General features: G+C 35.4%; 1 protein-coding gene across 2 annotated transcripts in view; it reads left to right on the forward strand.

The window, feature by feature from the left end:
• Nucleotides 1-23,852, forward strand: part of PJA2 (praja ring finger ubiquitin ligase 2) — a 75,952-nt gene that overhangs the window by 19,855 nt on the left and 32,245 nt on the right. The window contains exons 2-5 of one of the 2 annotated variants that reach the window (XM_032845201.1): nucleotides 2,801-2,918; nucleotides 4,228-4,428; nucleotides 5,876-6,929; nucleotides 16,365-16,550. In XM_032845201.1, the coding sequence (XP_032701092.1) occupies nucleotides 2,888-2,918; nucleotides 4,228-4,428; nucleotides 5,876-6,929; nucleotides 16,365-16,550 (1,472 nt within the window). In that variant the 5' untranslated portion in view covers nucleotides 2,801-2,887. The remainder of the gene's footprint in view (nucleotides 1-2,800; nucleotides 2,919-4,227; nucleotides 4,429-5,875; nucleotides 6,930-16,364; nucleotides 16,551-23,852) is intronic. The other variant, XM_032845211.1, reaches the window with a different exon arrangement.

Below are 23,852 nucleotides of genomic sequence, written 5' to 3' on the forward strand. Positions count from 1 at the left end.
GCATTTGGCACAGTGGATCAGTTCTTCTGTCTGAGGCACTTTCTTCATTTGGCATCCACACCACTGGGTTTTCCTTTTCTCTCATTGGCCTATGCCAGATTTTCCTGATATTTCTTTTTTCCTGGCCTTTTTGTGTTGGATCATCTCAGGGCTCAGACCTTGAAATTTTTTCCTTCACCAAGTACACTTAGATGTCAAAGTTCATGCTTCTTTGAATATTATTTACATACCGATCACTCACAAATAATAATGGCAGCTCAACATTCTTTAGTCAACTCCAGGTTCCTATTTAATATTTTCTACTCGAATGTCTGATAGATATCTCAAATTTAACCGTCTAAAACTAAACTGAATATATTTTCTCCAAACCTGCTTCTTCCACAGATTTTCCTACTTCATTTAATGGTTAACTCTTTTATGTTTCTAGTTGTCCGGACTATAAAGCTTAGAGTCAACCTTGACTCCTTCCTTACCTTATTTTATAACCTGTATCAGAAAATTTTGCTGACACTGCTTTCATAATTTATTCAGAATCTGACCATTTCTCACCACTTTTTTACCCTGGTTTAAACTACTGTCATCTCTTGCCAGTATTATTTTGATAGCTTTGCAACCAGGCTCCTTGCCTTTCACCTTGTTCCCCTTCAGTCTGTTCAAAACAGTAGCCAGAGTGTTCCTCTTAGAACAGAAGTTAGGTAGTATCTGTTCTGTGTTCAGAGCTCTTCAGTGGTTTTCCAGCTCACTTAGCATAAAACCTGCATTTCTTGCATTATCCTATAAGGGCCTAAGTGATCTGTTCCACCTAACCCTCCCCACCCACCCACCCTAACTAATTTTCTCACCTCATCTGTTGCTTTCTCTCTTATTCATTCCATCCCAGACTTCTTGCTATGATCACTTCTGAAAGTTTTCACCTCAGGAACTTCCTTTTAATCTGCCTGAAATGTTCTTTCCCTAGATTTACACATGGTTCTCTCCCTCACAGGTGTGGGATGATCAGATGATCACTTCCCAGTGAGGTTTTCCCTAACCACCGTATTTCTAATTGCATGCCCTCAGCAACTCTTCAGTCTCTGTTTTATTTTGCTCCACAGTATGTATTGTCTAACCAGGTATTTATTTACTTCTTGTTTTGTTTAGTGTCTGTACCAAATACTGTAATTTTAAGAGGTCAGGAATATTTGTCCATTGGTTCATTATCGTCAGCACTAGAAGTAGTGCCTGGGAATATGGTGAAATAAAGCTTTATTGTAAAGAAAAGACTCGGTAAAGTACTTGTGAATTTAAATCCATGGTCATGCTTTACAGTTGCCATGTACTATACTGTGAATATGGGAAGATTCAGGTTATTTCAGATTATTCAGATTCAAGTTATTTCAGATCATTTTTCTTAGTATTAAAACAATGTTAATTAGAGCTTGTTTTTGCCAGTATGGTAGCTTTGGGGGGGGTATTATTTATCCTTTAGCTGTTGCTAATAGTCTGACTTGGTTCACAGCCTGTTGCTGAATTTGTAATTTATATTGGAGAATGTGTGTGTGTACTCTTATGTATGTTAATACATAGCTTTCTATGGCTAGACAGATAACATGTACAGTTAAGCTCATTTGCAGAACTATCATCTTCTACTAAGTGGTGATAGGCAATTAACAGGTAATTAGCCATAGTTCCAATGTTTAAGTAAATAAGGTGTTTAAATAGAAATGTAAGCCCTTACCACACTTTTAAAAAAAGCACAGATTGCAACTTTTGAGATAGTAAGTGAATTAATTGCAAATCAGAAGGTCATTTTATATTTGTTACTTGATAATAAAATATTTAGTTTTAAATTAGAGTAGGTTCTAATTTGGGATTAAAATATCTGAATGAGGGTCACCTGGGTGGCTCAGTGGGTTAAAGCCTCTGCTTTTGGCTCAGGTTATGATCCCAGTGTTCTGGGATCGAGCCCCACATCGGGCTCTCTGCTTAGCAGGGAGCCTGCTTCCCCGCCCCCCTCTGTCTGCCTCTCTGCCTACTTGTGATCTCTCTCTGTCAAATAAATAAATAAAATCTTTTTAAAAAATCTGAATGATAAGTTGACTCTTTTCAAACAATATCATTATTTACATATACTAATTTTTAATTGTTACAAACCATTATGCATTTTTATTTTTTTAAATTTTTTTAAAGATTTTTTTTTTTTTAAGATTTTATTTATTTATTTGACAGAGATCGCAAGTAGGCAGAGAGGCAGGCAGAGAGAGAGAGAGGAGGAAGCAGGCTCCCTGCAGAGTAGAGAGCACAATGTGGGGCTCGATCCCAGGACCGTGGGATCATGACCTGAGCCGAAGGCAGAGGCTTTAACCCACTGAGCCACCCAGGCGCCCTCATTATGCATTTTTAAAATAAAGTTTGTATTCCTAGGGTTAACTTCTTTTAACAGTTCCAGGGCTAAAGGAATTCCAGTGCTTGATGGAGAAGCAGAGAGAGCATAGTGTGGTAGACCCCCAGATAGTTTGGTTACATACCTCAGTAAACATTTCTTCCAGTTTGTCTGCTTATTTACTTTTAAATTTTATGTGTGTTATCGTTGTCAGTCTTAAGGATGATATATACTTATAACAAGGTTTTTTAAGAGGAGATGTAACTTTTCAAATAACCATCTTGATAGTTGTAAGGTTTTTGTGGACTTGTCAGATCACGTTGTATTTTTCTGATATTATGGGGCTAACAAAGAGCTTCCCTAGGAGGAGTATTAGTTTTGCTATTTTTGTTTTGTGTTTTGTATTATTATTTTGTTTAATCCATGGTTTCTTTGTAGGAATCTTCTGCAGCTTATTCGTTGCGTGAGTAAAAACTAAGTCATATCCATAATTGCACTGAACTGGGCACAAGAAAACTGCCGTATATGTCACAGTATACTGAAAAAGAGCCAGCAGGTAAGCAGAGTTTGTCAGTTCCTCTACATTGAGGACTTTGTATTTTTCTCTCTAGATACCTTGAATAGTGTACATGACATGGAGTCATGGTCTTAATTTAAGGCCATTTGATTGGTATATTGAAAATAAAGCTTAATTTCCAATTTTTGATATGAAAATAAGTATAAATAAAAATTCTTACTTTCTTTCTGTACCCCCTTGGTTACTGTTGTGCTTTCCACTTTGGAGACTATTCCTTTGGAGGAGTTGTTAAGGGTACTGTTTCTGGAGTCAGACTCTTCAGTTACTGGATGGTTACTAAATACAGAATTTTAACTTTAATTTTTTTGATCTTTAAAATGAAGTACAGTGTCTACCTCATAAGTTTGTTTCAGGAATTAAATAACAATGTAAAACTTGATTACTCTACGTTATAAATAATGTGTTTTTTATCTGTGCTTGGAAGCAGTATATTTGTTTTAATGCAATAAAACAAAAATATGTAATTGTTCCTTTGATTATTTCATATACCGTGAGAAAATTTTTTTTACCTCTTGTATAGTATATGTAAAATCTAATTGACTAAAGAGATTTAAACCTTTTATATATAGATGTGATAATGTTCTTAATTAAAGGGGCTACTGTTTACTACTATATATCCTTCAGCCGTCAGAACTTAGTATTAAAGTTGTTCAAATGTTGATGGGTTTTGCTACCATAGTGTATACCATTGGTAGTTTTGGAAGGTGGGGTAGCATGTCTTTGACTTGGCTCATTGCTATTTTCTTTTGGAGAATTTTATCTGACCCTAATATTTGGATTATGTTTTATTATGGTCCAGTTGGTTCTTCATGATAGTACAGATGCCAGTTAAAGAAGTTACCTATTACCTTGGATAGGAATGCATTCACTTTTAATGTAATTGAAACCATCATTACATGTACTAGTAATTCAAGTAAGTATTAAGGAGTTATACATAAGGTACTTAGATAATTTGGAGGATCATTGTCCAATCCTTAATGAGCTTTTGTAGTATGGTGTATGAATTTTGCACATGAAAAATTCCTTTTATTAGGTTACATCATAAAAATCTAAAATATCTTAAAGGTACCAAACTTTAAAAGCTATTTTTGGGGGTAAAGAGGCATATAACTCTCATAATATTTAATGTTTACTTTTCAGGTATGTTTTACAATATTAATAAGGTGTACTGGATGTTCAGTAGCATATGATTTGGCAAGTAATAGCATTTATGTTGAAATATTGCCCCTACCGGTCACCAGAATAAAAGTCATTGTATGCCTCTCTTATTTTTAACTCTGTTTTTCAGCAATGGATCAAGAATCCAGCAAGGCTGCCTGGCCCAAACCAGCAGGAGGATATCAGACAATCACAGGCAGGAGATATGGAAGAAGACATGCATATGTCAGTTTTAAACCATGTATGACCAGGCATGAAAGAAGTTTAGGTCGGGCTGGTGATGACTATGAAGTGTTGGAACTAGATGATGTTCCAAAGGGAAATCCCTCAGGTGCGCAACATGGGATTATATAAGAGCTATCAGTAAGCATGTAGGAATTGATCTTGTAATACTTGAGATTGTGTGTGGGTTTTATGTGTCTATGGATACAAATATTTTACATTTCCTCTCAATTCTATTTTGATATTTTAATTGAATTTAATATTAATACTATATACAATTAAACATAGACGAAAATAGAATACATTCAGTCATTAAAATACAACTACATTTCCAGGGCAGTGATTACCTTATCACATCCTTCAGCCAGTGGAGATCATCAGCTTTCAATAAAAAAACTTTTTAATGAGAACTGAATATATTTTTCTTGCTAATATATTATGTTTAATAGCTTTTTTGTTTTAATTGTATCTCCAAATAATTTAGGTTGGCTAATTTCATTTTTAAATCATTTTATGAAATATGAATGTCAAATAATAGTTATTTAATTAAAATTTCTTAATTATTCTGTGGTCTGGGAAAGTATTTTGCATATATCCATGTACTTTAATTACGCATCTTTGGGCTGGACTGTGGTCGTCTTCTTATCCTGAGCAAATTTGATAATTCTAGATTATTTTTACTGTCGTTTATAAACAAGAGCCTAAATTATTAGCTAATAAGTTCATTCTGTTAAAGAAGCCTTTCTCTAATACGATGAGACTGCTCTTTAGTTATTTATAATTTATAAATTTTTGTTCCAACAAAACGGGACATCCTCCAGCAAAACTCAGATGTCATCATTCTTTATTATTACATTAGTAGTAATAAAAGGTAATCAAGCTTAAAGTGATTTATAGAATAGATATGATTTTATTCTTGTCTCAAGATATGCCAGACTATGGCAAAGAGATTCAACTTGTTGACTTTTTGTTGTTTTGCAGTCATAGCTGTAACATATCTAAAGTTAACTCATTATTGTAGATGCATTATAAGAATCCATTTTGGGTGTAGAAATCTAATATTATATATCTGGGAACTGAGATATAATCTTCTGAGTTAACATCAAACATAATCGAATTTCATTTCTGTTAGATCTGTAACCTGTTCTTTTATCTCTGAAAAGTACTGTTGCAGTTATTTTAGCTGCCCATAATAAAAGAAGTTAAGTTTGAATTGTGCACCCTAACAACTGGCAGGGCAGATTGGTTACCCTATGACTTGACTTATACCTCTCCTTTTAATGTCTTTTACAGAATGTTTTAGGTATCTGGATTTAGGCAAAAAACCTCCAAAAGACATCTGAGGGAGAGGGTACTGAAGGGTTATACAATGGCATAAATGAACTCATAGGGTAACTGGTGTGCCCTCTCAGTTAAGGGTGGGAGCATAGAAGTACCTGCCAGAGAAAGTCACTCATATTCAAGCGCATAATTAGTATAATATCTGCTTAAATAGTCATTAGTAAATAAAATTATATTTAATGTCTCCAAATATGTTTTCTTTATTCTCTGTGAAGGTTCCAGTCCATCGGATCAAGTTCATTCTTCTTTACCCAATGACACTTTATTTGAAAAAAGTGAAACAGAAATTCCCATTTGTGATACAACATTGAATCAAACCATTGAGAGCAATCCATCCTTTGCAGCAGTACATCATAGCGAGGAGGGCAGGGAGACTTTAGGAAGCAGTACAGATCTTCATAATCACTCTGAGGGAGAATATACTACAGAAGCTTGCAATGCTTCAAGTGTACAAAATGGAATTTCATTGATTCAGACTGACTCTTACGATCCAGATGGCACACATGGAGAGGCCAGTGACCGTCTTCAGCTTTCTGCAGAAGTTGTGGAAGGTGGTGGCTATCAGGAAGCATTGGGCAATACAATATTTGAGTTGGCAAATGGAGAGGTAGAGGCATACACTGGTCTTTCACCACCAGTTCCCTCTTTTAACTGTGAAATAAGAGATGAATTTGAAGAGCTAGATTCAGCACCTTTAGTCAGAAGTTCTACTGGTGATACTGAGTTTGTCAATGAGAACAATCAGGAATTTCAGAGGTCCTCTTCTGAAGATGAAGTTGTTAGAAAGAAACAACAAAATGATACTAGCCAGGAGAGTCAGAGAGAAAATGCAGCTGAAGATGCAGTGTGTGCTCCCGGGCATATCTGCAGTGAACAAAATACTAGTGATAAGGGAAAGAACCAGGGAAGTTTTCCTGAACAGGTAGTAAGGCCCAAAGTTAGAAAACTGATAAGTTCAAGCCAGGTGGACCAAGAAACAGGTTTTAATAGGCATGAGGCTAAACAAAGAAGCGTTCAGAGATGGAGGGAGGCTTTGGAAGTTGAGGAAAATGGCTCAGACGACCTATTAATAAAATGTGATGACTACGATGGAGAACATGACTGCATGTTCTTGGATCCACCTTACTCAAGAGTTACGCATAGGGAAACAGAACATAACCAAATAACAGCGGAAAGTGGAGCCACAGCAGGAAGGCAAGAAGTGGTGGATAACGCCTTTTGGAACGGCTGTGGAGATTATTACCAGCTGTATGACAAGGATGAAGATAGGTAAGATTTTATACTTTGTCAGATTGTGTGGTAAGCAAAGTGGTTTATTTCTACTAACCATAATGTTTGATGGATGGGCTCTTTGACATGGTCAGGGAATTAGGTACTTTGGCCAAATATTCTTATTTTCTCAGTGCTAACCACACATGCAAACTGCTGGTTATTTATTTACAGAAACTTTATTTGGGGCATTTTAGGAGTTTATAGAAATTGTAATTTCAGATAATGATGATTAGTTATTAACAAAAGGATAGAGATACTAATTATTTCAGTTCTTAGTAATAGTATTTCAGTTCATAAACTATAAAGTGAACATTTATTATATTTTTTAAAAAATTCTGTGTTAATTCATCCTGGGCTTAAAAAGTGACTTAAGATCACAGAAAATTTTGATAATATTGTATGAACTTTGCCAATATTTATTAATGTCACCTGTTTCTCTGTTCCTCCTGTTTGCTCTTTTTTTTAATTTTTATTTTTTTAAAGATTTTATTTATTTATTTGACAGAGATCACAAGTAGGCAGAGAGGTAGGCAGGGAGAGAGAGAGAGAGAGAGGAGGAAGCAGGCTCCCTGCTGAGCAGAGAGCCTGATGTGAGGCTCGATCCCAGTACCCTGGGATCATGACCTGAGCCGAAGGCAGAAGCTTTAACCCACTGAGCCACCCATGCGCCCCCTTGTTGCTCTTTTTATCATTAGGTTTATTTTTTACCTATTTATAGGTAAAATGTATATATACAAATATATACCATACCACAATGTGGTATATATTATTTCCCCCATTTATAGACCTGGAAACTGAAGCACAGGAGAGTTGACTTCCCAAGATAAGGAAGCTAGTAAATTCTGGAGTTGGAATTTGCATTTCTACTTACTGCCCAATACAAATGGGTATCTCAAGAGAACACACAACTTTTTTTTTCTTTTTTTATAAGAGGGAGAGAGAGAGAGAGAGCGTGAGCAGGGTGAGGAGTTGAGGAGTGGATGGGCAGAAGGAGAGGGGGAAAGAATCTTAAGCAGGCTCCATGCCCAGGGCAGAGCCAGACTTGGGGCTTAATCTTAACAACCCTGAGATCAAGACCTGAACCAAAATCAAGAGTCAGAAGCTTAACTGACTGAGCCACCCAGGTGTCCCACTGCTTTTCATAGAGTAAGCATTCTGTGTTCCTCGTGTATTGAATCTTTCCTACCCAAACTGTAAGACCATAAAAAGAAGAGAGAAATGGAAAATTTCTTTGTCCAGCTTCTGACTTTTCATTACCCTGGAGTCCAGATTTTCACAGACTTTGGAGCTAATTGGAACAGATCTTGCTCAGTTACAGTGCAGTTTCAAGATCTTACTGACTTGTAGAAATAATGGTTACTTTTTTTTTTAACTAGAGAGTACTACAAAGGAAGAAATTTTTCCTCTTAAATATGAATACATTTTATGTATTTCATGTCACAAAATTAATAAAATGTATTTGGTTTTCTTTGGACATATGGATAAAGCTTGTATAATGTAGCATAAGTAACTTGTAGAAACAGTTGAAATATAATTTCTACTATTGTCTTTTTTTTTTTATAAGATTTTATTTATTTATTTGACAGACAGAGATCCCAAGTAGGCAGAGAGAGAGGGGGAAGCAGGCTCCCTGCCGAGCAAAGAGCCTGATGTGGGGCTCGATCCCAGAACTCTGTGATCATGACCTGAGCCGAAGGCAGAGGCTTTAACCCACTGAGCCACCCAGGTGCCCCATTTACTACTGTCTTGAAGTTGTAAACTTCAAGGGCTAGCAGACAGTATTTATATAACCTGTTTTTTAAGTCTAAGGGTAAAATTCATTAAGAACTTCTCCCTAACTTGTTTTTTCAATTTAGGCCCACAGTCTTTTATGCAAAATCCACAAAGTTCTTTTTAAAATGGAAATTGAAATCAGAACCTTAAGTGGTACTAACTTATTTGATGCAGATCTGGATCTGAACTAATGTGAGGCTTTTTTTGAAGCATTCCTAATATTTATTGCAGAAATACGAAAGTGTTTGATTACTGAGTTTTGGGGTTAGACCCCACTGGGAATTATTAAATAATACATCTAAATCTCAACAGGAAAAAATCTGACTTTTAAAACATACTCAGCCCTAAGATTTTTGGATTGGATTATGAACCTTTACTATACCTCTTAGGTTACTATTAAAAAATAATAATAACATCAACTTACCATTTTAGATAACTTATCTTTTTCAAAGTATAAGAGTGTTGCATTTTTACTCCAGTTACATTTTTGCTTTCTTGAAGAAAATAATTTAAGTTGGACATACCTTCATCTTTGGAGACACACTAATCAAATATAACCCCCCCCCCCTTTTTTTTTTGCTTTTTATAGTCAGGCCTAATGTCATATAATAAAATTGATGAACCTTTTGCATCATTTATCAGCCTCAAAAGTAGTTTTCTTGGCTCTTTGTTTAAATTGTGTGTGTGTGTGTGTGTGTGTGTGTGTGTGAGAGAGAGAGAGAGAGAGAGAGAGAATAGGGTTAGTATTTTATTTGCCTAGAATGACTGTGGACTTTGAATGGTTATAGGGTGTTGTCTTAATATGTTTAATTATAATTTGGTTCCTTAAGTGATACACCAGTATTCTAAATAATGATAGATTTTTTTTTTTTTTTTTTTACAAATAGAATATACAGAGGAAGAAAACACAGTTAGTAGAAACTTCTTTTTCTTTCATTTTTTGGTAATATATTGATTTACAGAACCTGAAGTTGAGTTGGCCTTGAAAGATGAAACTAATTTTGGAGCAATCTTTAAGACACATTGGAATGCCAGAAACACTTAGGGATTTTTTGTTTGTTTAAAACTACCATCACAGAATAAATTCTCAAGGATAATGATTTTACCTAGGATTCCACTCCCTTTTGGATCTGTAACCCTTGAGATAGGTTTAAGACTAAATTGCAACAGTCTGGACAGATTGAGGAGTATTTCTATGCTGTTTCCAGTTCTTCTGCCCTCAGCTCCCTGCAAAGGTTCACAGTTGCCAGAATGTCTTTTACTATGCTGTCAGATAAAGGTTGAAATCTAATAACCATATATTCCTACTTAGTTTCATTTTGTCACTTGTTCATCTACTTGGTGTTGATGCTGCAGTCCTGCTGAGTTCTGATAATAGCAGACTGGAGAAATGGGGAAACAAAGTGACTACTCAATGAGTGTCTTGAGAAAGAAGGTATAAATACCCTTTATTGAGTCTGAGATTCTTTTTGAGTTTTCTTTGCTTTGTAAAACTTAAAGATGCTGTACTTGAAAATTTTTCTTGTCATGTTTATATTATAATAGCTACAAATAGGACCGTCTTATCCAGAACTTAACTAAAATCACCGTGACATTTTTAGTTATAGAAATTTTGGCCACTTTTTAAAAATATAGTTAAAAAAATACATAGTTCATATATTCTTTAAAAGTGAAAAGTATTTGAGTGAATGCATGATTGATTTCCATCCTGAAAACTTTTTTAAATGATCACTTAATCATATCTGAAACGTTACACTCTATGGAATAAGCATTGCAGCTGGTAGAATTGCTCTGAGCTGTTTGACAGGAACTGAACACCACCTTATTAAATTAGAATTGCGAGGGGAATTTTAATAGGCAGTATGTAATTACCAGACTTGGAATTAGACCAAAGAGCTAAGGTTAACATCCTGCTCTTTTGAAATATACCCTGAGAACTTTAATAACTGTTTGATGACAAGATCTTGAGTTGAACAGAACCTTTTAACCATGCCAGCACATTTTAACCTTGGGTCTAAGTGAAGGAAGAGGCATGCCATCCACTTACCATTTCTTAGAGCAGTTGAGGTTTCCTTCACATTTTTTCTGTCCCTAAGCCTTGACATTGCTTAAAAGGTTAAAAACAAAAAACTTACCTAAGATAAATGTTGGATGTTTTTGTTGTGGATGATGTTGAGAAAATAAAAGGAGTATTAGCTCTTTAGTTGATTTCAGTTTGTTATATTCAAAAAGGATTTGTTGAAATCTTCCTAAGTGTCAGACTTTCTGCCAGGTACTCTGTAAATGGAAATAATGACCCCTGTTCCCTTGGTGTTCACCAGCCTTCTGAGGAAGATAAAACATAAAGGTAATTATCATGAGACTAAATTAAGCTCCTTGCAGAAGGAGCTCCTCTGATATCCCTGTGATATCATCTGTGAGCAGCCAGCAGAGATCCTAAAGCATATGCTGTAACATTTTAGCAAACCTTTTTACCTTATTTCCAAGTTCGTACAAGTTTAGGAGGAGTAAATTAGGGATAAAGAGCTTTGTTCCTCAGGCATGTTAGGGAATTACAGATGACAACATTCTGATATTTAGGAAAAAGACTGGAAAGTTGTAAAATGCAGGCACAGTTCAGAACCATCTGGGCCTTATTTACTAAATGAAGCAGATTTATAGATTGGAACAACTACCATTTGTAGCATTGTATTACAGCATAGTTCATTGTTAATGATAAAATATCCCAGACTGCTTAGATTATTATATTCAGTATACTGTCTGAAAATGATATGTCCTAACATCATTTCCATCCAGAGTATTTTCAATAAAATTCAAAAAGTGTTTTTGATCCTCAGCTAGTCACATAACAAAATTATCCAAAATATAGTTCAGTTTTTATGGATGTGATAAATGCCACAGAAGACTAACAAACCAGTTCTTTGGGGGAATTTAAGAAATAAGACTGCTTATGGATGCTTTTACTTCTGTATCATATTTCTATCTAAGATTCGTACTATACAAATTCTTATTTGTGTAGAAAGCACATGTAATTTTATTCTATATGTGAGAAAATGTTTTTGGTTCACAATTGGATGTGTAAAATGTAACATTGAAGTTACAGTTGACTGCTTTTGAATATAGCTCTAAATGCTAATGGGAGACAGTACCAATGAGAGACCATATGAAAATCGAAGTGGTACTTAAGTTTTATTCTGAGAATTTAAAATTTTTTAACTCATTTGCTCTTAGATTCAAAAACAAATGGGTCCTCACTATTCCCATCATTGTTTTGTATCCTATTTGTTCTGTTGTTTATTCTACTTGAAAAGTTATTTTTAAATCTTTTCTCTCTCTGATTTTAGTTCCATGCACTCCTGTCACTCTCAGTAAATAACTTTGTTTCTTGCTTTCCTGGAGATGGTAAAATGATTAAATCTGAACTTTTTCTTGTTTTCCTTTTCTCCATATAGCAACATGTTAGTATCCTTTCCTGTTTTTTTCTTTCATGAAGAGAGGTGACTAGTCTCATTCTGTGTCTATAGTCATATCCGACACCTGACTTTATTAATCTTATACCAAAGTTGCTTCCCTCTACCTCATTCTGTAATTTTCTAAACCCCAAGGGGAAACCTTCACTTGATCTTGCTTTTCCTTTAACCACTTGCCTGTTTGTTTTCTGTTCCACTGCTGAATTTTCAGAATAAATATTCCATACCCACTGTTTCTGTTCCTGCACTCTGCACTTTTAAATGCCTTGAAATCTAACTCCCAGTGTTATTTCTATATTCTCTGATGTTAACAGTGACCTCTTCTTTATCACATCCAGTTGACTTTTCTTGGTACCTGTTTTTGTTTTATTTTGTTTTAATGCTTCTGTTAAGCAGTTTGTTCACCCTTTCCAGGACAGGAAAGGTGAACCTATGTTTGGTTTCTCTTTGCTGTGTCTTCTCTGAACCTCGGGGGTCTGCAAACTTTTTTAAAAGGGTGACCAGATAGTAAATATTTTAGGCTTTGTGGACCAAAAGACAAAATCAAGGATACTATATAGGTACTTACATAACTGTTTAAAAATGCAAACAAACAAATAAAAGGCAAAAGACATTCTTAGCTTCCAGGTCATTAAAAAACAGGTGGCCAGGGGCGCCTGGGTGGCTCAGTGGGTTGAGGCCTCTGCCTTCGGCTCAGGTCATGATCCCAGGGTCCTGGGATCGAGCCCCGCATCGGGCTTTCTGCTTAGCGGGGAGCCTGCTTCCTCCTCTCTCTCTCTGCCTGCTTCTCTGCCTACTTGTGATCTCTGTCAAATAAATAAATAAAATCTTTAAAAAACAAACAAACAAACAAACAAACAAAAACAGGTGGCCAGATTTGGTTAATGGGTCAGAGTATAGTTTTCTGACCCCTGATATAAAGAGAGACTAAGACTAAAGCTGATTGGGTGACCAGGAGGCTGATTTTGACGTTCAGTAAGACAAACCAAGGGTTCAGAGTAGATTTTCTTAGGTAGAGAAAACAGGAAAATGGTGGCGTGCTGGTTGGAAATCCAGTTGAAATGTCTAGGCAGACAGCTTATATAATAAAGTAGCTACCACCTTTACTAAATGTTTGTCATTTTCCAAAAATTATTCTAAACATTTTATCTACAATATTCATTTAAACATCATAAACCTGACCTGAAAAGGAAATAACAGTATTTGAGTAAAAAAGAAAAAGCTGTTAAACAAAAGATCTGCTGGGGTGCCTGGGTGGCTCAGTGGGTTAAAGCCTCTGCCTTCGCCTCTGGTCATGATCCCAGGGTTCTGGGATCGAGCCCTGCATTGGGCTCTCTGCTCAGCAGGGATCCTGCTTCCTCCTCTCTCTCTTTCTCTGCCTGCCTCTCTGCCTGCTTGTGATCTCTGTCTGTCAAATAAATAAGTAAAATCTTTAAAAGAAAAAAAAAAATTTGCTAACAGGTACTGATGGCGTATTATTTATTTTGTAGGTATTAATTCATTGACTTCTCATATGAGCTCAGTGAATTATTAGGTACTGTTACTAAATTCACCTGATGTGTGAGTGATAAAGGCACAGTAAGGTTAAGTTACTTTTTCACAACTGCTAAGTGGTGGATTCAAATCCAAGCAGACTGACTCCAGAACTTGTGTTCTTAAAAACTATACCTTAAGACATAGCATTAATGTATGACTGCAGCAAAAATAGGGAAGGCAGTAGGTAAGTGGTTTAATTTTATGAAATATTGCTTTAGTAAAGTGAAGGATTTTGGAGTAATATTATGTATGTACTATTTGATATAAATTAAAGCAATAGTGATATTTAAAATGCATCTTTTAAGTGAGGAGAGGGAATGAGATTAAATTTAGGGACACCAATTAATAATTGACTTCCAGGTCTAGGTTTGGAAAAGAATACTGGAGCCAGGGTTTTTAGGGGAAATGGAGACAAAGGAGACATTTTACAGAAAGAATGGAATGTAAAAAGGATTTAAACATAGGAGTTTATGAGATGTCAAAGACACATGATTTTCAGCTTGTGAGCAGGGAAATACCGTTAGCAGATAGAAAATCAAGAAATTTACCTGTCAAGTAAGTTTTGTTTTATAGCTTTTGAAAAGGAGGGTGAAAATCTAAAACTTTCTGGATGGCTAGGTGGTCGGGGCTAGTATATATATTTAAAAGTTACCTATTTAGGGGTATGGATTATATATAATGAGTAATAATGATACAGGGCTGGGATATGCAGATTTTTTCCCTCAAGGGCCAGATAGTATATATTTTAAATTTTGTAAGAGGTAGAATTAAAGACAAACTTATAAAAAAAGAAAAGAAAAAACATATTTTTAATCCAGAGATCCTAGGAAAAACAGGTAGAAGGGCCAAATTTGGCCAAAAGGCTGAATTTACCAATCTGTGATGTAGGCCTCTTAAAGATATTGACTATTGATCATAGGCATTCTTTTTATATTACAGTTTGGAGATAGTCCATCAATTATTTCACTAAGTTAAAAAAAATTCGGAAGTTTTTAGGTATTGTTTTTCTGGACAGGATCATAAAATGCTTAAAATACGAGGTTTCCTTTTTAAATAAGTTGCCAGAAATTAATAAAGAAAGCTTACTGTAATTGTTAATGAGATACCAAAATTGGAACTGGAATATAGCTTCAAATTTGAGAGGCTTCATAGTTGAGGAAATTTAGTTCAAGAACTCTTTTAAAACTATTATCTATGTTAGATTTTTACACTGATACAAATCTAGAAATTATTTACTTAGATTATTTTTTGGATTACAGAAAATTTTACAAAATAAAAGCAATTAGGGTCCTATTCAACTGAAGGAATATCTTTTACTTGCTATGCCAGAGCTATATAGCATTCCTTCTCCAGAATGCTTGTGCTTTGCTGCTTATCATTTACTGAAGATTGGAAGTTGATTTTTACTTTTTTACGTCTAACTTCTCAGAGCTTACATTACATTAGTGCTACTCTTTTTTAATAGCATTTTGATCTTTTCGGTTTATCTGCCTATAGAAGGAGGAACTCATTAACTAGTCTAGTTAATATATCATTATTAATATAACCACTAGTAATACATCATCATAAAGAAAAGTTATTTCCTACTAATTATAACTTCTTTCAGAAACAAACTAAAATTTATAATTTTTTTTTAAATCATGGCACCAAAGGGAAATCTTTAAGGGGATTTTTTTTTTTTAAGATTTTATTTATTTATTTGACAAAGAGATCACGAGCAGGCAGAGAAAGAGGGGGAAGCAGGCTGCCTGCTGAAATGAGACTCTAATGCAGGGCTTGATCCCAGGACCCTGAGATCATGACCTGACCTGGAGGCAGAGGCTTAACCCACTGAACCCCCCAGGTGCCCCAAAGGGGTTCTTGATCAGAATGGTTGATATGGTTGGAAAGGGCATTTAAGATTTATTTTCACCATTAATAAGTACAAGATAACTGTACTTTAAGGAGCAGTTAAATGTAACCAAATTAACCAAAGTTAAAAAATATAACCAAAAGTCATTTTCTGAGGTTCTTCATTAACCCTTCTATCATACGTTTTGGTTCCTTATCTACATATTTTCTTGCAGTGAAATTTATTTTGCGTTCACAGTTCTACCAAAAGACTTTAGTAAAGATTAGTCAGTGCAGCTTTTTATGAATTTGAATCTCATTTTACTTTAAAGTCTTTTGTAAAAAAGGAAGGAAAAAATAGTTAAGCTTTTGAAACATGGTAATAGTGGAAATTTATTCATAGAGGATATGTCCCCAGTTGTCAGTATGTAATTAGAAAGTTGTTTTAGTCGGGGTAGATGAGTAGTAAATCTGTTACTTATTTCAGAAAGCATTTAATTTATGATTACCAAATTAAAATTTTATTTAGATATACATCTAAAAAATAAAGAAGCCTGTATCTAAGCACCATGGAATTACTTACTTTAGTGAAGAAAATAATGAATTGACATTTCTGTAACTTGCCATATGCTTTATTCATCGGAAAAAGTTACATTCTGCTGAATGTATTTATTTCTGTGTTTATTTTTAAAATATTTTTTTAAAATTGACTTGGCACCTGATGAAGCATGTGTGGCATAGTCGTACACTATATACTGTGATGCCTCCAAATGACAAATGCACAAATAGTGACAGTTACTGTGTTTCTGTTCTGAATTTGCAGTTCAGAATGCAGTGACGGAGAATGGTCTGCCTCATTGCCTCATCGGTTTTCTGGTACAGAAAAAGATCAGTCATCAAGTGATGAAAGCTGGGAAACTTTGCCAGGAAAAGATGAGAATGAACCTGAATTACAGAGTGATAGCAGTGGTCCTGAAGAAGAAAACCAAGAGTTGTCTCTACAGGAAGGGTATGTTTAACAGTGAGATTTACTATTTTTATATGTATCGTCTGAGAATTGTATCCCATCACATTCAGATGTTGGGGATGCTGTTAATTTGCATGTACAAGCCCTATGTAGGACCAGTAAATCCTACTGATTTTTTTTTCATTATGCTTTTGGTATTTTACAAAGATCAGTTAGATTGAAAATTAGTAATTTCATTATCTTTTCTTGAGATACAGTATATATTTCCACTTTGCGTTAAAGAAAACTTGGACATTTAAAAGATGTTTGCTCCGGGGCGCCTGGGTGACTCAGTGGGTTAAGCCTCTGCCTTCGGCTCGGGTCATGATCTCAGGGTCCTGGGATCGAGCCCCGCATCAGGCTCTCTGTTCAGTGTGGAGCCTGCTTCCCTCCTCTCTCTGTCTCTGCCTCTCTGCCTACTTGTGATCTCTCTCTCTGTCAGATAAATAAATAAAATCTTTAAAAAAAATAAAAGATGTTCTGATTGAGTTAGGTGTGAGTGAATTAGAGCTGCTGTTGCTCTGCAGTGGAGGTGATGGTGAGGGAAGGAGTAGACACAGAGGGAAATCAGTGATTTATTCACAGATATGGAGAAAGTTATAAAAGTTCAAGTTTTAATATTTCTGTCTAACTGCAGCCGACGATAGCTCAGAAATCGGTGATTGTTGGTAAGCGCCTTTGTCTTTTCCTACTTTAATAGGAATGCCCTAGTTCTAGGGGTTGTCAGACTTAACACTGTGAAGGGTTGGATAGTAAATACTTTCAGCTTTGTGTGCCAGTCTCTATTGCAGCTTCTCAACTCCGGTGTTGTAGTGTAAAAGTAGCCGTGAGATGATATGTAAATGAATGGGTGTGGCTGTCTTCCAACAAAATTTTATTTATAAAAACAGTTGGCAGGCTGAAAATAACCTATGGGCGTGGTTTATAACCCTTGCTCTGATATTTCCCAAGTAAGAATGATTCTGGCTGATTTACACACACAAAACAGCACAGGTTGATTTCTACACACACATACACACACACACACACACAATTTTTTTTTTTCTAAATCACACTAAGGAAATATCCCTATTATTACTTTATAGGTTTTTAGCAGGAATATTTGTCAAATTTTATCAAAGTTTTTTTTAAGCATCAGTGGAAATTATCATACTGATTTTTCATTTTTCATTGACCTAATGATAATGAGAAATTATCTTTTTAAGATTTTTTACATTATTTTTTAAGATTTTATTTATTTATTTATTTGACAGAGATATACAGAGAGCCAGAGAGTACAAGCAGGGGCAGTGTCAGAGGAAGAAGGAGAAGCAGGCTCCCTGCTGAGTAGGGAGCCTAGTGTGGGGCTCAGTCCCAGGATCTTGGGATCATGACCTGAGCCAAAGGCAGTAGTTTAACCGACTGAGCCACCCAGGTGCCCAAGGAATTATTTTGTTAACAAATCTCCTGATAGTTATCCTGGCTTCTTGAAATAAACAAAAATGATCACATAGTCATAGTTTGTTGTTTTAATTTGCTGCTGGATTCTGTTTGCTAATTGACATAGGATTTTTACGTTGAGATGCGTAAGTGCGATTATGTCTTTTATCTGGGTAAGTGTGATACTTGCTTGGCTAAAACAATGTATATGTGCTTCTTTTTAGCCCTTTGATTTTTATCTTATTTATTCCTTTAAAGGTTGTTTAAATATTTTACTTAAATAGCTTATTTTAAAGATTTTTAGTATTTTCTTACGAAACCTAGGCTTGTGTCTTATTGTGAGGTAGTATCTGTTAATTTAAATGTTTTTTCTGATAATTGGTTCTAATTTTTAGTCTCTCATGGAATCTATTTTGGTAGATATATTTTCATAACTTTCACCTTGGACTAACATTAAAATTTGTACTTCTCAAAAGGTATAAATTTCCAGCTTGAGATGAATTCTGTAAGGTATAAATACCTTAGAAAATCTGTAAAGAAAGAAATTTATGAACATAATTGTTTTGACAGTGATTGAAAATGGTGGTTTTTTCCCTTATCTGATTTTATGTTTGATCTTCTTGAATCAATATTAATTTAGTAAGTATTATTAAATTGTGATAGTAATTTTTCATTCAACAAATATTTATTTAGGATTTAGTATGTACCAAGCATTGTGCTGGATTCTGGAATTAAATGAGCAAGACAAACTAAGATTCCAGCTTGAAGCTTACACGGTGGTGGGAGAGGCAGGTATTAAGCAAAATACAAACTTGATAAATTACAAATTGTGATAATGACTGTGAAGGAAAGAAAACACTCATATGATAGAAAGCAACTAATAGGCACCTATGTTTTTTTTTCCATTTTATTTTATTTCGTTTCTTTTCAGTGTTCCAGCATTCATTGTTTATGTACCACACCCAGTGCTCCATGTAATACGTGCCCTCCTTAATACCCACCCAGACCCTCCCAACCCCCACCCTCTCCCCTCCAAAACCCTCAGTTTGTTTCTCAGAGTCCACAGTTTCTCATGGTTTGTTTCCCCCTCCAATTTCCCCCAACTCACTTCTCCTTTCTATCTCCGCTGTCCTCCGTGTTATTCCTTATGCTCCACAAGTAAGTGAAACCATATGATACTTGACTCTCTCTGTTTAACTTATTTCACTCAGCATAATCTCTTCCAGTCCTGTCCATATTGATACAGAAGTTGGGTATTCATCCTTTCTGATGGAGGCATGATACTCCATTGTACATATGGACTATATCTTCTTTATCCATTCATCTGTTGAAGGGCGTCTTGGTTCTTTCCAAAGTTTGGTGACTGTGGCCATTGCTGCTATGGGGTACAGATGGCCCTTCTTTTCACTACTCCGTATCTTTGGGGTAAATACCCAGTAGTGCAATTGCAGGGTCCTAGGGTAGCTCTATTTTTAATTTCTTGAGGAATCTCCACACTGTTTTCTAAAGTGGCTACACCAGCTTGCATTCCCACCAACAGTGTAAGAGGGTTCCCCTTTCTCCACATCCTCTCCAACACATGTTGTTTCCTGTCATGTTAATTTTGGCCATTCTCACTGGTGTAAGGTGGTAATCAGTGTGGTTTTGATACGATTTCCCTGGTGGCTAACGATGATGAACATTTTTTCATGTATCTGTTAGCCATCTGTATGTCTTCATTGGAGAAGTGTCTGTTCCTGTCTTCTGCCCATTTTTTGACCTGATTATCTGTTTTGTGTGTGTTGAGTTTGAGGAATTCTTTATAGATCTTGGATATCAGCCCTTTGTCTGTAGTGTCATTTGCAAATATATTATCCCATTCCGTGGGTTGCCTCTTTGTTGACTGTGTCCTTTGCTGTAATAGGCACCTATATTAATTAGAGTGGCCAGGGAGTACTTCTCTCAGGAACTGACCTTTGAGCTGGGATCTAAAAGATAAGAATTCATGGTTGAGAAGAGCTTCCTGGGCAAAAGGAAAGGTAAGAGCAGAGGTATTAAAAAGAAAAGGGCTTGATATGTTCAGAGGTAGTGAGGCTGAAGTGAAGGAGTGAAAAGAAGAGTGATAGGAGATGATGTGGCAGGTACCAAACTATGCAGGATATGTAGCATCTGGAATTTATTCATAGAGCAGGGAGATTTAAGTGGACAGTTAATTGCATAATTGATCTGACACAAATTTTTAAAAGATTCACTCTAGTTGCTTTGTCTCCAGAACGAATTAGAAAGGTATTAAAGTATAAAAGAGAAAAGAAAGTTGGACTAGCCCTTGGACTAGTGAGGATTAAAAAAAGTAAACAAGTTTGAGAATATTTTTGAGTTATAAATAATAGGAGCGATTGAGTGTGAGATGAGGGAGAATGAGAAATCAGTTATGGCTGGGTTTTTTGGTTTGAGCAGTGGGTAGTTGTTACTGTCATTGAGATGGAAAATAAGAACTCTTTTTGGAAGTTTTAAGTGCCATTTAGACATGCAGTGTAGATGATAAGTAGATACTTGAATATTTTTAAGCTTAAAGGAAATGTCCCAGATTATAGTTAGATATAGAAATGTATGACTACAAACAGAAACATTTATGGTAGTCATCAGCTACTTGCATTGATACCGTACAATAATAAAGGCCAGTAATTCATTAAAAAAATAAAAGTGAGGGATGGTTTAACAAGCACTCCACCCTTACATAATAATGTAAGGATTACAGATATGTAATCAGTAGTTTGTGTTTGTGGAACACACAAACACAAAAAACTGAGCATGTAGTAGGCTACAAAGCACAGATTAACACATTTCAAAGAATCAGTATCCTGCAGACTATATTCTCTGACACAATGCAGTTAACTTAGAAATAAATAATAAAAATATAAAAATTTTAAAAATCCGTACATTTTAAATTGTTCATCCTTCTAAATAACCAGTAGGACAAAAAAATTATAACTGAAGTTTAAACTGCTCTCTACTTGCTGATAATGAGAATACCACCACAATTAAAATTTGAGGGATGCAGTGAAATTGGTAAACAGAAATTCATCTTTCTAAATGCTTAAGTTAGAAAAGAAAAAAACCTGAACATGGAGGAACTACGCATTTAACTTAAAATAGAAAAGGAATATGAAAATAAAAAAAATAAGGAAATAAGAATTAGAATTAGGAAAGATAAGAGCATAACTCAAGTTAGAAAAGAGTTATGATAGAAAGGATAAAAGAAATCAGAAGGTGATACTTTGAAAAGATTAAGAAAAATAGATAATCCAGTTGTATAGTGAACAAGAAAATAAAGACAAGGCACAAATAAATAATACTGAAATACAAAAGTGTACACAGCCACAAATACAATAAAGACTGGATAGAGTAAAAAAAGTACTGTGAATTTTGTACCAGTAAATTTGAAAACTTAGAAGAAACTGATAAATTTCCAGGAAAATAGAATTCACCAAAACTTATGGGAAGCCTGAATAATAATGTAAGGATTACAGATATGTAATCAGTAGTTTAAAATCTTACTGTGAAGGGGCGCCTGGGTGGCTCAATCAGTTAAGCGTCTGCCTTCAGCCCAGGTCATAATCCTGGCTCCTGGGATTGAGCCCCACATCAGGCGCTCTGCTCGGCAGAGAGCCTGCTTCTCTCTCTCCCTCTGCCTGCTACTCTGCCTGCTTGTACTGTCTCTCTCTCTCTCTCTCTCTCTCTCAAATAAATAAATAAAATCTTTTTAAAAAATAAGATAAAATCTTACTGTGGAGAAAACAACTAATCCATATGGTTTTAGAGTTAATTCTCTTAAACTAAACTTTCAAGGATCATGCCACTTCACTCTATAAGAGAAAGAAAAAGAGCTATTTCTCCAAATCATTCTAAAAGGCCAGTGTAACCCTAACACCAAAAGAGTATGTGAAGGAAAATATAAACCTGTGGCTTTCATTGGGGCGCCTGGGTGGCTCAGTTGGTTAAGTGTCTGCCTTTGGCTCAGGTCATGATCCCAGGGTTCTGGGATCAAGTTCTGCATCTGGCTTCCTGCTCAGCGGGGACCCTGCTTCTTCCTCTCCTGCTCTCCTTGCTTGTGCGTGCGCTCTCTCGCTTTCTCTTGCTTTTTCCGTGTCAAACATAAAATCTTAAAAAAAAATTAAAAAACCACATCTTTATTAAATGCATGTCAAAATCCCAAACAGAATTGGAAATCTCAATTCGTAAGTGTATATTTTGAAGATAAAACTCAATTGGCAGTCTGAGTTTATTCCAGAAATGTATAGGTGTTTTAATATAAAAATACCCGTAAATGTCATTCACCATATTAACAGAATACAGGAGAAAATCATATGATAGATTCTACAGATAAAGGGGAAAAAAAACACATAGTAATGTTCAGTACCTCAACATGATAAAAACTCAGAAACTAGGATCAGGACACAATCTCTTTGACCTCATAAAAGGTATCTATAAAAAAAATCAGTAGTAATCATTTTCGGTAATGAAGCATTAAACCCTCGCCCCTTAAAATCAAGAGCAAGACAAGGGTGCTCATAACACCATTTTAGCAGCCATCGTGGTAGAGGTCTTGGTGGGCATGATATAATGGGAGAATAAAAATAAAATACGATGGGAAAATAATAAAGGAGAAAAAGCCGTAAAAAGCAGAAACTAGCAGAAAAGAAAGAAACTAGTAGATTATATTTATAGAATATAAATTGTTAATGTGCGGGATACAAAGAACTCCTAGAAATCAGGAAGAAAAACTGACAGTCTAATTGCAAAATGTTCAAAATATTGAGCAAATAATTCACTGAAGAGGAAATATTAATGGTAAGTAAAAATACCAAAGGTACTTAGATCATGAGTAATCAAGGGAGTATACGTTAAGATCATAAGGAGGTATCATTTTTTACCTAACAAATTTCCTTGGTAGGTAAAGGAAATTTTCCTAATGTTTGTTAATAACAAACACTAGGATATTTGACAATGTCCGGTGTTTTGAGGATGTGAATGCTTGTTGAGGTGTGAAGTAGGTCACATGCACTGAAATTATGTAATAATTTTAACATGCGCATGGTAGACTATCAGCTGTATCACTTTCAAGTGTGTACTCTGAAGAAACTTCCCCATGTGGCGTAGGAGTTGTGTACAAGAATGTTCATTACAGTATTTTTCATGAAACCTATAAAACTGGATATTACCCAGATACTCATAGGAGAAAAGTTAGTGGTGTATTCATACATGGAGTATTACACAGCAGTGGGAATGCATGAGCCACACTTAAAAGCAAAAAAAAAAAAGAATGAATCTTAGATACAATGCTGAATGAAAACAGTTGTTTCTGGAAGAATAATGTGTATGACATCTGTTTCACAAAGTTAAAAAGAAGCAGAAGTTAAATATCATGTTTAAGTATACAAAACTAGTGAAAACGAATTGTTTCAGAAAACAATGGAATGACAGTGGCATCCAGATAGTACTTTCCTCTGGAGGGCGAGGCCAGGGCATAGGATAGTTGTAGGACACAAGGTGTTTGCTGTCAGTGATAATATTCTGGTTCCTGGTTTGGTTGGTGGGTTTATGGATGCTAAACAGAATATGCTTTATAGCTTAAATAGATGGTATATATTTTACATTGGGGGGGTAATTAAAGGGAATTGAAGGTGAGAGAGTAGAGACAGTCACCATACCTTCTTCAGAAAGGGAAGGAGCCGCAGGTAGATGTTGGGCCTAGGAAAATGTCCTCACCTCCCAAAACTGGAAGCATGATTGTTTGCTTATAGAATGTTGCAGAGGAGAATAACTGGCTAGTAATTAGAGGAAAGGTGGAGTTTTGGGGAAGATGAGAAGGATTAGGATCCACATCTAAGCAAAGGGCCTTCAGGA

This window comes from Lontra canadensis, unplaced genomic scaffold (genome assembly GCF_010015895.1).
Source record: "Lontra canadensis isolate GAN:19392208 unplaced genomic scaffold, GSC_riverotter_1.0 scaffold4, whole genome shotgun sequence".
Classification (NCBI taxonomy): domain Eukaryota; kingdom Metazoa; phylum Chordata; class Mammalia; order Carnivora; family Mustelidae; genus Lontra; species Lontra canadensis.